At 38.8% G+C, this 13,918-nt stretch overlaps 1 protein-coding gene across 4 annotated transcripts; it reads right to left on the bottom strand.

Moving 5' to 3' along the window:
• Positions 1–5,566: 5,566 nt before the first annotated feature.
• On the bottom strand, positions 5,567–11,694 carry fgf17 (fibroblast growth factor 17). 4 transcript variants are annotated; one of them, XR_010331866.1, is made up of 6 exons: positions 10,529–11,377; positions 10,398–10,434; positions 9,763–9,940; positions 8,353–8,459; positions 5,962–6,571; positions 5,567–5,813 (listed from the first exon to the last, which is right to left on the bottom strand). XR_010331866.1 is itself a non-coding variant. In XM_064347431.1 (6 exons), exons 2-6 carry the CDS (start codon positions 10,558–10,560, stop codon positions 6,281–6,283), a joined length of 645 nt encoding a protein of 214 aa, XP_064203501.1. In that variant the 5' UTR covers positions 10,561–10,684; positions 11,507–11,694; the 3' UTR covers positions 5,567–6,280. The 4 variants fall into 4 exon arrangements, 3 of the variants coding, with proteins under 3 accessions (XP_064203501.1, XP_064203499.1, XP_064203500.1); XM_064347431.1 differs by adding an exon at positions 11,507–11,694 and having other exon boundaries at positions 5,567–6,571; positions 10,529–10,684; XM_064347429.1 differs by having other exon boundaries at positions 5,567–6,571.
• Positions 11,695–13,918: the final 2,224 nt, after the last annotated feature.

Here is a 13,918-nt window from a genome sequence, read left to right as displayed (position 1 = left end):
TATGAAATAAGTTGTTATTTTTTCAACATAATTTATAATAAAAAATAATGCAGGGTTTTTGTCGGCCTGTATATTATGCAATAGCAAGAAAAACATGCTATTAAACATTGTTGACTAATAACAAACACAAACACAATGTGAATGGAAAACGATAGAATGAAATCTTATTAGCGTTTCAGTTCATGGGCAACATAATTAACACTAGAAAAACGTACAATGTAAATGGCCTGCTTTTGTCATCACAGAACTAAGTAAGGACATTTTGTAGCCTACATAATTTGGACAATTTATTGAACCAAATGCTGATGTTGATGTCATTAGGAAAACGATAGAAAAATTGACTACTAGGAAATGGGAATGCTATAATGAGACTAAGAGAATTGGCGTACATGGTGCAATTATACAAGTGTAGGGAACTACGTCTTCCTTTAGCAGCCTTAAACATTGCATCTAGCCAACGACAAACAGAACTAATAGACGTTACCTCCACATAGAACGCACTTCCAGTTTGTGAAGCTGACACGACATAGGCTATCTCCATTAGGAGGAGCCCATTTCCTTGGGCATCCGTGCACCGGTTGCCAGGACAACCATTTCTCCAGCGTTCGAGTCGACGTCTGTTCGCTTGTGGATATAAAAAGATGACTGGTTTATATTCGCCTACAGCGTCAGTAATGGGCCCGACCCATTGAACATAAAGTCGATGAAGCCGTACAGGCGTGTGGCCCTTGATGGACTACCCGTCTCTACACCACAGTTAAACCAACCCCTGAGATTGCAATTTTAAACGACAATTTTTATTCTTTCTTGCTGGCTGGCTGGCAGACTATCTATCTGTATATGTATATATGCACAGTGACGTGAAAAAGTATTTATCCCCTTCCTGCTGATTTCCTCTATTATTGCATATTTATCACATTGAATGGTTGCAGAACTTTAGACAAAATGTAATATTGGACAAAAGGAAATTGAGTAAACACAAAACATTATTAAACACCCATTATTCTTGTGAAAAGTAATTGCCCCCTTAGATGCTCAATCAAACAATTTACCAAATTTAATTGATAATTAGATTCAGCTAATTGAACACCGCCAGGCATGCTTGCAACCAGCCCTGCTGAATCTAAACCTCACTCATATTGAACCTCATAATCAATGTGAAGTGGTCACCACAAATTTTCTAAGAGTACACTACACCACAATCAAAGGAAATTCCAGAAGAGATGAGAAAAAAGAAGTTGTTGAAATATATTGGTCTGGAAAGGGTTGCAAAATCATTTCTCAGCCTCTGGGGCTCCAACACACCACAATGAGAGCCATTATCTCCAAATGCAAGACTTAGAACAGTGGTGAATCGTCTCAGGATTTTGGTACTTGCCAAAAGGGTGCAACGACAACTCATCCTGGAAGTCACAAAAGATCCCAGAAGTACATCCAAAGAACTGCAGGTCTCTCTTGCTTCAGCTAAGTTCAGTGTTCATGATAAGACAAAGACTAGGCAAAAATGGGATTCATGGGAGAGTAGCCACTGGTGAAAACCACTGCTAACCAAGAGAAACATCAATATTCATCTCACCTTTTCAAGAAATCACCTGGATGATCCCCAAGCCTTTGGGATAAGGTTTCATGGACAGATGAGTCAAAATTCAAACTTGGATGCGTCTTTGTCCGTTAGCAATACAGAGTCCCAGTAACTCATACCACGTCACGGTGGTCTTGTGGTGGGGATGCTTTGCTGGCTCAGGACCTGAATGGCTTGCCATAATTGAAAGAACTATGAATTTGGCTCCAGAAAATTCTTAAGGATAATGTCTGGGCATCTGCCTGTGAACTGAAGCTGAAGCTTAATTGGATTATGCAGCAAGATAATGATCCAAAACACAAAAGCAAGTCCACATCTGAATCAAACTTAAAGTATTGAAGTGGCCTAGTCAAAATCCTGACTTTAAAACAATTGAGAGCTGTTGCAGGACATAAAACTAACAGTTCATGCTCAAAAACCTACCAATTTATCTGAATTAAAGTAGTTCTCCAAAGAAGAATGGCCTAAAATCCCACCTTAGCAGTTATTGCTGCTAGAGGTAGTGCAACCAGTTAAGTGGGAAATTACTTTTTCACATGGGCAATATTGGTGTTTGATTATTGTTTGCATTAAATAAATGAAATGATATTAAAAATGTGTTTTATGTTTACTCAAATTCTCTTTGTCTAATATTACATTTTTGTCTAAAGATCTAATCCATTCAGTGAGACAAATATGCAATAATAGATAAAATCAGGAAGGGACAAATATATATAATAATTCCAGATAGGCCTATATATATGCCTGTGGGGTGTATTATTGTTTGTAAAGGATAAAGGACTAGAATATACACAGTGCCAACCAGGCACGTGATCCACCTGACCTCGATTCTCCAAACTGTCCCAGAATGGCATTGACAGGATTCCATTCAAAGTGTGAGGTCAAACATTCTTTGTTCATCTAGAAGAGATCTCCATTGGCAGGACAAACAAATTCAGAATACCCCAATACACCCCCGCAGGCCTATGCAGAATGTCAAACGAGAAAAACAAAAACGCTATGCTTTCATTCAGTGGGTAATGTAAAGGATTCCCTCTGGACTCATATATAAATGCACAGTAGGAATGTGTGCAGTAGGGACATTATTCACTAAGCACTGTGTACAGTCAGTATTTTAGTAGGCTGCCATTTCTGACCTGCTGAACAAACTGATTAAAAAAAACTCAATGCATTTTTACCTTGACTCTTGTGTATATAGAGTCGCGCACATTAGAAAGCCTTTTCTGATTATTTGTCATGGACAATACATATACACATTGTTGCACTTTAAAAACATGAAACAGATATATTGTACCATGGGTTTCTAGCCTGAGCTAATCTGGAACCCATGTTCGTGGTTATACTTTAGAGTTTTAAAATAAATATTATTTCATTACAAAAAATAAGATTAAACTTACATTCAGATACAGGATGACAGTTAGAAGGATCCATTTTCAAAGGATTCCTTTGAAATAAAATAAAACACAACTTTATTTCTCTAGTTTTACTGCAATATTAAGTTATTGGTTAGTTGGTTATTTAAGGAGCTGTATGAATTATGATTTAGTGGATTTTTTTATTTTTTGCACACTGCTTTATTTAGCCTGCTTGATATTGTGGTTGCTAATTTTAAACACTGGGTGGCGCCATAGCTCTGTAAATCGAATCCGTTTTCCTCTTAACCATTGCTGAGATAAATGATAGATGCTGTGCATTTAAATTGGGTTTTTAAAAAAGGTAAGCATTGGATCATTATCCTCCTGGAAGACTTAACCATGATTCAGTTTTAGCCAGTTTTAGTTTTAGAGGAAGCCAGGATTTAGTCTAAAATCTCCTGGTCCGTGATTGGAATCTATGACATGCATCCTCACAATGGGCCTCATTCACGAAACGTGTGTACAATCAAATTTGATCATAAACTGTGCGTAGGAATTTTGGCACTCCCCATATTTTGTCTTATCTATCTGTTTCCTTATGCTAATCACATGAACATGTGATTAGCATTTATAAACAGTCAGCATTCATCATCTCAAACACCAGGGATATGCACAAAAACAAAGTTCCATATTGGTTTTTCATTAGAACATTTTAATGAACAAAAGTAAGAATTATTTATGTGAAAGAGGAAGCAAAATAGCCCCACAACATCACATATCCACCACCATGCTTCACAATAGGGACTTGGTTCCTTTTCTACATGACCATCCCTGTTTTTACACTAAACCTACTGGTGGTGTTTGTGGCCAGAAAGCTCTGTTTTTGTCTCATCTAACCATAGAATCTGGTTCAAATCAAAGTTCCAATGATGCTTAGCAACTACTAACACTATGAACATAGCTTCTCAGTAAGCTTCCAAATATCTTATGGCATGAGGTACTAGATGCACCAACTTTGTAAACAGTAAGATGGGCCTTTTCTTCAGTAAAGAAACTGTGTCGGGCAACAACATTTTGCTCTTATTGCGTGTCGATGGTTGAGACTAGGAAGGGCAATCCAACTTTTAATCTCTGAACAGGAATCCTGAGAATTTGAGGTTCCTAAACCATTTGTAAAATACATTATGCATATTTTTTCAGTCAATGTTAATTAAACTCCTAGGATGTTTTTTGAAAATTATTTCCCAATGTAAGACATTGTTTTCTTACAATTTTAGCTATGTTTAAACCCACTGCCTAACTTATGCAAGAAGCAGATAACATTTTTTCATAGTCCTTTATCAACTCATTTTTACCCAGTTAAATTACATAGGTAGCTCAATTCACCACACAGGTTAATTTTAAATTGACCAAAACCTTTGTGATTTTAATGTAAAATATTATCATGGCGATATTTTTGGTTCTGCATGTCTTATTAGGTTATAGTAATTTTACAATTAGGTATATTACATTTTTATTTAATCAGTTTACCCAAAACCAAATAAATTGTTCGTTTGCCAGTGTGTATTGAAGCCTGATTTGTTGTAGATTTTCCAAGTAGCCTGCTACCTTGGAAATTGGCTGTAGAGTCAACAAATCACTAGAGGTCGCATTGCAGCAAGTGTATTTAACGATTATATCCCAGCCAGCTTCCGGACCACACCAACTGAGAGCGTCGGTGAAAGAATACAGACAAAAAAAAGATCTCTGCTCATTCATTTCCTTCTCAGATTAGATTGATTAAACCATGCTTGAATTCCCACAGGTGCAGGACACCGTATTCAGAGTCACTATTCACCGGAGGCAAAGTCACTGGTTTAATTACTGATAAAAGTGTGGTAAAGTGATTTCAGTTCTTGCTCAGTTCGTGTCTTTAATGAAAGCGCGTTCCCAGAGGAAGCTGTACCAGATTCCACATGTAAATGGAGCCCAACTGAAAAGCTACACAGGTGACCTTGCGCTACTTGCCAGTTTCTCTCCTTCTCTTAGCGCATGCTGCTGAATTTCCTTTGAAGGTAACACTGACTAAACTGTATACAAGAAAGGCAGCCTACTTTATTGATGTATTCATTGTGTGATATTAAATATTATTGATGTGATCTGTTGGAGTTTAAAAGTTCAATTTTATATATGTGTGCATTTTTATTAACATATATTATGTATTGAAGGATTGTTGTCTTATGTAATTGATGAAGTGATTTTGTAGCTTTAGATGTGGTATGAAGGGGCGCTCAGAGCTGCTTCTAAGTAATGTAATAATGATAAGATATTAGATACCACTCTAAAGCAGTAAATATAACCATATTAAACTTATTTGATATCAGTGAAGGTAACAAATTATGGTTTTCTAAGGTGAAGGTGGACCCCAAGTGATATTATATGTGTGCTACAAATTCTCAGAGGGACTGCTCCTGTGGGACTTGGAATATATATTGTGTGAACTAAATCCCCTTCTTCAGAATGAAGAATATCGATTGTTTACAGTTCCTGGCTCATACCTTTTCCTTGAAATCTAACAGATGTTATCAAAAACTGTGGTGATAGAAACGGAGAAGAAGGTAACAGCCATATACCTTCCATCACACAGAAGCTTTTGCACCTGCTTTTTATTCTGAGGTATTCAGCAGGTAAACAGGCTCGCACTATTTATTTAAAAAAATTACATAGTTCTCCTATGTAGACAGCACAAAACATACTTCTTGGTAAACTTACAGATGGTTATAGACAAATACCCCATTCACTTTTTGCACAATGCACAATGAGTTCTGTCATTTGAGCCACATGATTACCTGGATCTGATCGTGTCGTTCTGCTCAGGAAGTTGTCTCAAAAGTGTACTGAAACGGAAAAAGCATTTAAACCAGAGGTCTCAGGAACATTACATTTAATATTCTAAAAAGAAGATAGATAACTGCTGCAACTAATGGAAATTTACAAATGAATGCCTTCAGTGCAAGACAGAAATCAGCACCCGCTCCCACTCACCTCGATGGGTTAGAGCAGATGGTTGGAACCAGACAGAGTCAGAGCATTTATTCATCTTTCTAACTGTTCATGACCACTGCTCTTCTCCTTGCAAAGCGCTGACAGACATACAAACACACACAATAATATTAAATATATACATTCATTTAATTTGCTATCTCACCATATTTACACGTGACCATTTTACATTAACATCTAAAAGTCTCCTCTCGCTTTTTTTTTTGGCATTTAAAAGTATTAAAAATATAAAAATAAAGTTGCTTCTTTCTGTTATTATTTAAAAATATGAGTCCAGTCCTATGTACAGTTTCGTCCTGTGTTAAGGAGACGTCCGTGACTTCCTGTTGCGTTTGGCTCTACGGGTGGGCGGAAAGCTGATGAACTCAAAGTGTCTGGGTCTGTCCATGTTGGGGAAGGGCAGTGGGCCCTTGTGGAGCCTCTTGATGAAATGGACCTCCCTCTGGTTCTGCCTGGTCTTCGAAGCCTTGATGGGCCTTCCTTTCCTGGTGAAGGCCACGTACCAGCCCTCGTATTTGGCATTCTGGAAGGCCGTGTAGTTGTTCTCCAGGACTATCTCTGTGAAGATGCAGTCTCTGCTTCTTCCGTTGGGCTGTGGGGTGTGCGCGAAGGGAAGATTTTAACATGTAAAACAACAGAACACGCACATTCCAGCTCAGACAGATGCTGAACTAAGCAGCTGACTAAATAAGAAGGTTATTTTATTAATCTGCCATCAAATATATACACAGTTTATTTGGAGCTAGTAAATTAATTGCACTGGGGAGCACACTCAGTGTGCAGATTGCAGAATCATCCTTATTATTTAGTGAAGATTTTAAACCAGAGAGCCGGCAGTGGCAAAACAGCGTGGTGCCAGTGCCACTGGGTAGCACCCTACTTTCTGCTTTACATCACTCTCACTGGGTTCTCAGACTTGGATGAAGCAGTTGAGTGAGCACACAGGCCCGGGTAAATGAAATTCTGGGCAGCCCACTGTGATATGTAAACCCGAGGGCCCAGTTGCCATTTTCTGAGATGGATATGGGCTTTTGTGCTCGGAAGAGTGACGGCGAGCGAGGCTGATAACCTGATTAACGAGGACAAGGGGGAAAAAAGGCCCCAGCATTCCCCAACAAGCCAGTTCTACTGGACCAGGCAGCGTTACTCAGAGCCCAAGAGAAGAGGCTGTTGTGATGTGTGTTGCATTAAGGTCACCAGTAGCTGAACACAGGATCATCACTGACAAGAATGCTACTGACCTTAACCCACAGACTCCAATCGCTGATTCTGAGCAGAACCCATTCATGACGCAAACAATAATTTTAACATCAGAATTCCAGAAGGACCACAGCTGCCAGTTTAAAGTTTCAAATAAGACTGGGGACTGCACACGACAGGAGACAACCACTGTCAAGCTCATATCACTTTTGCAATTTCATCTATGTCAGTTGTATAGATCTGGAAATGTCTGTATTGTTGCCAAGAATTTTCAAGAAACCTACGGTGCACACATTATTTCTTTGCCATTTAAGAAAACAAATATTTGTGCAAGTAACTCTATACAAATACCCACTCTCTGAAGTTAACTTTTCCCAAAAGAGAGATTTTCATGCTTTCATAAAGACATATTTCACTTTATCTATGTCTTCTAGAAACACAAGTTGTTTGAAAGCAACACTACTACACCTCATATCTTTATTTATTTATTTATTCACGGTTAACACATGCCCAGTCCAGAAACCCAATAAAATTAAATTCTGCTGATAAGTTTTGTTTTCACGGCGAGAAGACCAGAAGATTTCCCCGCAGGAAGAGGAAGACTGACATCTGACCAGACATATTACGGGTGTGAAAAGAATGTTCGCTCGTCCCTGGTACACTGTTTGCCAGACCGGGATCTGTAAGGCCATCAGCCCATGAACCGTGACCAGCCCCTCTCCTCTCTTTGTTCCTCACTGAGCCAGGTTAGTGCAAGCTACCATTCCCAGCTCCGTCTCTCATATTTCAACTGGAATCAAAGGTGTACCGTTCCATTCATTGTGGCCCTCCCCCCTGTTCCACCCTGTAGCTGGATAATACTTTGATTGCTCAGTCATCACAATGAATTCAACAGACTTAAAAAAAAAACCTGCATCTTTCTTTTCCTTTGAGTGCATTTGGAAAAAAAGGCCAAAAACGTCAGTAGCTCTTTGTATGTGGGTAGCAATAAAAAAAATTGACAACCATCCATACATAGTTTAAATAGTTATTAAACTAAGATGAATAACATTTGAATAAGAACTCAAAGCTCTCGTATAAGAAGAATATGATGAATTAAAAAAAAAAGTTGTGAAACATCCTCAAACATTCCTAGCATGTAAATAAAAGTCTACAATGGGAAACATGACAAACCTTTCCAACCAGCTTTCCCTTCCGGTTCATGCAGAGGTAGCGTCCGCTCTCTGCTCCTCTGATCCGAACCCGACTGCCAAAGGTGTCCGTCTCTACGAAGAGCCTGGCTGCAATATAAAGTGAGGTCCACCGTATCAACACACAGCCCTGGTGAGAAGACAGGTTTCAGCTGCATTACAGCCCACCTATAAACCCATGAAATCTGCCCAGCCCATTGGCGCATGAGGGAAGGATGGGATGGTATGAGGCTGGTATGAGTTCATCCTTTGGATTTGAAAGAATCTATGATAGGGACAGATGGACCTTATCAGAACCAGGTGTGTAAGCACAGAAAGTTAAAACTAAATTTTTAATGTTTGAAAACTTTAGAGATTACAATACATAATGTATATAATTCACAAATTTAATGCACAATATATTGCAAATGTAGTGATTATAGCTTGTGGATTCATAATGTTAAAATGTCAAGTGCACGAGATAAGCAGAAATAGTTGTGTGTGTAGTGTAAAGGAGCTTGAAAAACTGAAAATAGATGCTTGAAGTGTTCAGAGACTCAACCCGAGGAACAAAATCAGTCTAGATATTTCACAACTACCAACAATTTCCTTCATTGACAAAGCCCATTTAGCACATCCGAAAAGGTGAATGGCTATACCTCAGTAGGATTAGTGTGAATGTAACAATACAATATGTGGCTTATAGACTCCGAAAAAATTGGCACTGATTAAAAGAAACACAGTATGTGCTCTATGTAACAAAATACTCCCTACTAATGACTGAGATACTGGAAACCAAGAAAGATGTTCAGATTACATTCATCAGAAAGACTACTATTAAATGATGTTAAATATTTGACTTTCAAATAAAATGAACTGGGGTTATGGGGCATGTGAAATTATTAGGAGCCACTTAAGCCTTTCTGGTTTTGCCAGTAAAGAATTTGTTAAAGTTGGTGTTCAGGCAAGTGAGGAAGGGGTACTTTGTTCATGGTTACTTACAAAGTTAAATAATTTACTTTAAAATCCAGTTTTCAAAACAGAACAATACTTAATCCAGACAGAATAAATTTCCCAGCAGAGTATATTATCGAAATTGACCAACAAGGGTAGGCCTAGGTTCATCCTTCCTAATCAGGTCTTTCACCCTTCTTGTGTATTGCACACAGACAAAGGGTGGCGTTTGATTGAATAAACAATGGCTACTCGAACATTTAATTAACATATACAGTACACATAGTGAGAGACCCCTTCGTTGATGGGCTTCTTAATTCTACGTTCTTGGATTTGCCCTGCACAATTGAATGAACCCGTTCCTTTAATTTATATTTTAGAAATATTTAGGTTGTAAAGCCAATGCTTACTATAATTGGTAAATTCTTGAAAAGTAAGGACATGTACAAAGAAAACCCACCGAAAGTGTTGCCATCTTCAGCGGTAGCGGTGACCTTCTTGCCTTGAATCTGGACGTGCTTGCCGCTGGTCCTGCTGTATAGCTGGTAGACCCTGACTTGTCGTCGGCTGAGCTGGTCCGTCACTGCGCCCTGCTCCCTCACATACTGGTTAAAATTAGGAGACGGGTGATTCTCCCCCTTTTTGTTTTTATGTAAAGGGAAAAATAAAATCACAGATTTTTCTCTAATGCTCTCTAAATAGTCGAATGAAACATGCAATACAAGCTGAGCAAAGTAGACCTATTAAGCAATTGGTAGGGATTGAATACTGAATATTGATAATTGGGTGCTGAACTTAACAACAGGCTACTAATACTTTGTGTATTATTTTTTATTGCAAATATATTATCATGACACTTATCGTGTCTTTATTTAAATATACAGCTGTCAATTATCAAAGAATTTAAAAAGTTGAAGGCTACTTCAGCAAAAACACGAAGCCAATCAATAAGACCTCTAACCATATGCAGACATGGATACACGTTATATAGATACAGATAAACATCAACCATTAATTGCATCATTTTAACTCGTCGCTACTTAAAGATAACTGCTAAATGCCTGGTAGCAAAATCTGTACACTGAGAAGACATACCTGCGCATGACACCACAGCACGAAGAAATGAAAAGATCTGAAATTATAAGAAATTGAATATAATAATTAGTTGTTGTTAAATTTCCCCAGTTACACATATTGTTAATTATTAGATATTAGAGTATTCTTACATGTAAATACAGCGCTGATTTACAGCATACATTCTCTTGATCTTTTTTCCCCAGCGGTCTGACGATGTTATTCCCAAATGCGGCGGAATGTAAATCCAACAGAAATTCTCCTCAAGAGAAATGTGTGCTCCCACTTGACCTGTCCTTTCCAAGTCACTGTTCAAATGAGCAAACTCACTCCATTTAAAAAAAACTTCAGAAATGATCGAAGGTTTCTTCATAAATCCACATTTGAAACATATCTTGGTCCTCTCATCAGATAACAATTAATCCAAATTCAAAAGAAAAGTAAAGCTTGGGTAAACTACGAGCGTGTATCCAAATTTACAATTACTACCCGGTGAGTCGTCAAATTCCATTATTACTGGCAAAGGAAGTGGCCTCCTTGTTGGGGATGTCTACAATATACAAAAAGACTCATTATGTACACTGGAACTCGTATGCGCTGCGGGGACTTGGATTGGGATGTAACGAAAGCGACTGGTGCAGCTCAGTGTTTACGCTGTCACTGCGTCCCCTGATATATCCAAATTTAAAAAGCCTCCTCGCCCCTTGCGCGTCTCGGTCCTTGGCTGTGGTAAGGTGAAAAATGAGGGAAGACGAGGTCCCTCCCATGTATTTGGAAAAGGGGATCTAGTATAGTGGGTGGGCAATAGGAGAATGCTTGGTGTCACCTTGAAGAAACACTAGCAGTTGAAAAAAAGTTATGAGATAGTAATGTTGTCTATCAATTCAAGTTAAAAGATTATGAGGGAGCAGCCAATCATTTAAAAACGTATTGCAAATAGCAATTATCGGCAGTTGCCTAATAATACACCTTTTATAGCTGCTATATTTCTGAATATTGTAAATATTAAAAAAATATAATAACTTAATTCCCATTTCTGCCCAAATGTGTATGTAAAAATGAAAACAATGAAGGTGGGTAAGATTCTACGAAACAGGTCTTCTCAGAGACCACAAGAAAACAATTCCCACCTGCAGAACGAAGAAAGGGGGAAATGTTACGGACAAGCGCGTACTTTATCAAAATTGCAGTCCCACTCGGATTTGATGGACGTAGAGAAACGCTTATCTAGTTTTTTGAAGGTACTCAGACCATAATCAGCCAGTGTATTTAAAAAAAAACATGTGGTGTTGCCGTGGAGGTCTGGTGTGATATCCCCCATCAAAAGCATTTAATTATCCCCCGTATCTTGTTAAAGGAGTTTCGGCTCACACCATTTGCTAATGTGGTAGCCACAATCAATAACGTCACGTCTACTTTTTATTGTGGGAACAGCAGTTATCTTTTGTTCGATTACGTGGAATAAACATCGACGTGGTGTTAACAATTATCCACAGGATGCCCAAGTTTCTGACTGTTAAGTACCAGTAATTAGTAGCACCGCGCAGATTTCACTCAAATATCTTTAGGGAAATCACTTATTTTCAATGGCCTTTGAAACATAATCAAGGCATAATGTAATTTTTTTTTAAGTAATCAACAATAGTAGGGTTTCAAATGTATTTTAAACAACTAGAAGTACAGAATTGCGATGAATTGTGACACATTTAATTTAAAGCAATGGAAACAGGTCTGTTGAACTACATCAGAATTTGATCAACCACAACAATGCTGTCAGAAATGCAAACAGTATTTATATGAAGTCACACGTTAGCCCCATGTTGCGATCAGTTTTATAAGCATTCCAACATCATAATTTATTATTTATGCAATATGGAAATAGAGTTTGATTGACTAAATTATAGGATAAATTGGGTTGCATAATTTCCTAATATGACAACAAAATCAAAAGCCTGAGATCAAAGCCGTTTGCTTATCACACAATCAAAGAACAAATCTTACAAACCCTGATTGAGCAACCTGGCCCGTAATTTGTACCTTCTGAAAATCACTGCTGTCAAAGTGGTGCTCTTGATTTTTCTCTCAGAATGCTTCTCAAAAATGCAATTTGAGGAGACAAAAGACCACCACCCCCAACAGCTCAGTAGAAATAGTTATCTGAGTAATAGTGTAAAACAAGCCTCATATTTTAGCTTTGGACTTTAAAGCAAAGATTACAAGGGAGCAAAGAGCAGTTTAGTTTCTGAAAGACATCTTGCTCTGTAATTATTCCATTAAAACCATGCTTTCACTATAAAAGAGTGCATTCCTACTCAAGACATCACGTAACTACAGTCTGAGTCTTTATTGTGCCAACCCCTATGCTTACATCATCCCACCATCCCTCTGTCTTGCAGATTAGTCGTCAAACACAATATTTAAGCATCTCAGACAAGCCATTTGGCATTTGAATGGGGGAAATGCCTTGTAGCAATTGAATCCACTTGTTAATGTCACTTCAAGGAAGCTTTCATTCCATCAATCAATTTGCATTGCCCTGACAAAGTGGCCTTCACTATAGGAAAGCAAAAAGAAGAAAGGATCAATATCTGTCAAGATGTGTACCTAGTATGCATTACATTTTCACATAATCTGATTAAATACTATCCAGCAATTAGCCTATTCTTTGTCCTTTTGAAAGATGGTTTTAGGTTGTTCCAAGTACAGTCTGCCTCAACAGAATACTTTCCCCACCCCCTCACACCATCCATCTGACAATAAGAAACACTCATCTAAAGTTACTTTTGATTACTCATTTTGTTATTTATTGTCAATTCTGAGAGTTATTCACATTGGCACAGTGTTTTGGATGAAGGAGGTAGTGAACAGTCAAGTTAGGGGATTCTCCTCTTTTTTTCCAAGCGATTACAAAAAACTACTTCAGAGGCGACAGGTGAAAAGTCCCTAATTTGGCAACAGCATAGGAACAGATGTGACAGCGGTTCTGCAGAGCTAAATGAATGGGGTTAAGGCAGTAGCACCTTTACAGTAGACGCAGGTCATTTGTCTTGCCTGGAGTTATGAGCCAGCTCCTGAGGCGGTGTAGGGGCAGGCTGAGGGGAGAGAGAGCTTTTGCAGTTGCTGGCCTCATCACTGTGGAATTCACAGTTCTCCAATGGGCTGCCTTGGGTGACAGCGAGGCTTTTTGGGAGAGGGATGTTCGAAAAAAAAAAAGAAAAAGAAAAAACAAGCGGCCTCATGAAACACCATTGCCCCCCCCCCCTTACTCCCCCCCCCCCACTCCAGTTTACAAAGTGACGGTGAGATCTGAGGACTTGCAACCCGATCTTATTTATTTGCGTCTCGGCGAGCTTTACTGACCCGAACGCAACGATGGAAATAACCCACCAGCCGGCACCTACAGCACCGGCGGCAAAGGTACAGAATTCCCCCTGGGCCGAAAAACCACTGACACCCCACCGGAGCTGGGCAGCCGCCTGTTAAAATAAGACCGGGTGACGCTGCAGAAACATGGAACAGGTGGAGGGAGGGTTCTGAGTCAA

This window comes from Anguilla rostrata, chromosome 8, assembly GCF_018555375.3.
Source record: "Anguilla rostrata isolate EN2019 chromosome 8, ASM1855537v3, whole genome shotgun sequence".
NCBI lineage: Eukaryota > Metazoa > Chordata > Actinopteri > Anguilliformes > Anguillidae > Anguilla > Anguilla rostrata.
The sequence above is the reverse complement of the archived record's forward strand: the minus strand, read 5'-3'. Positions and strand labels throughout refer to the sequence as shown.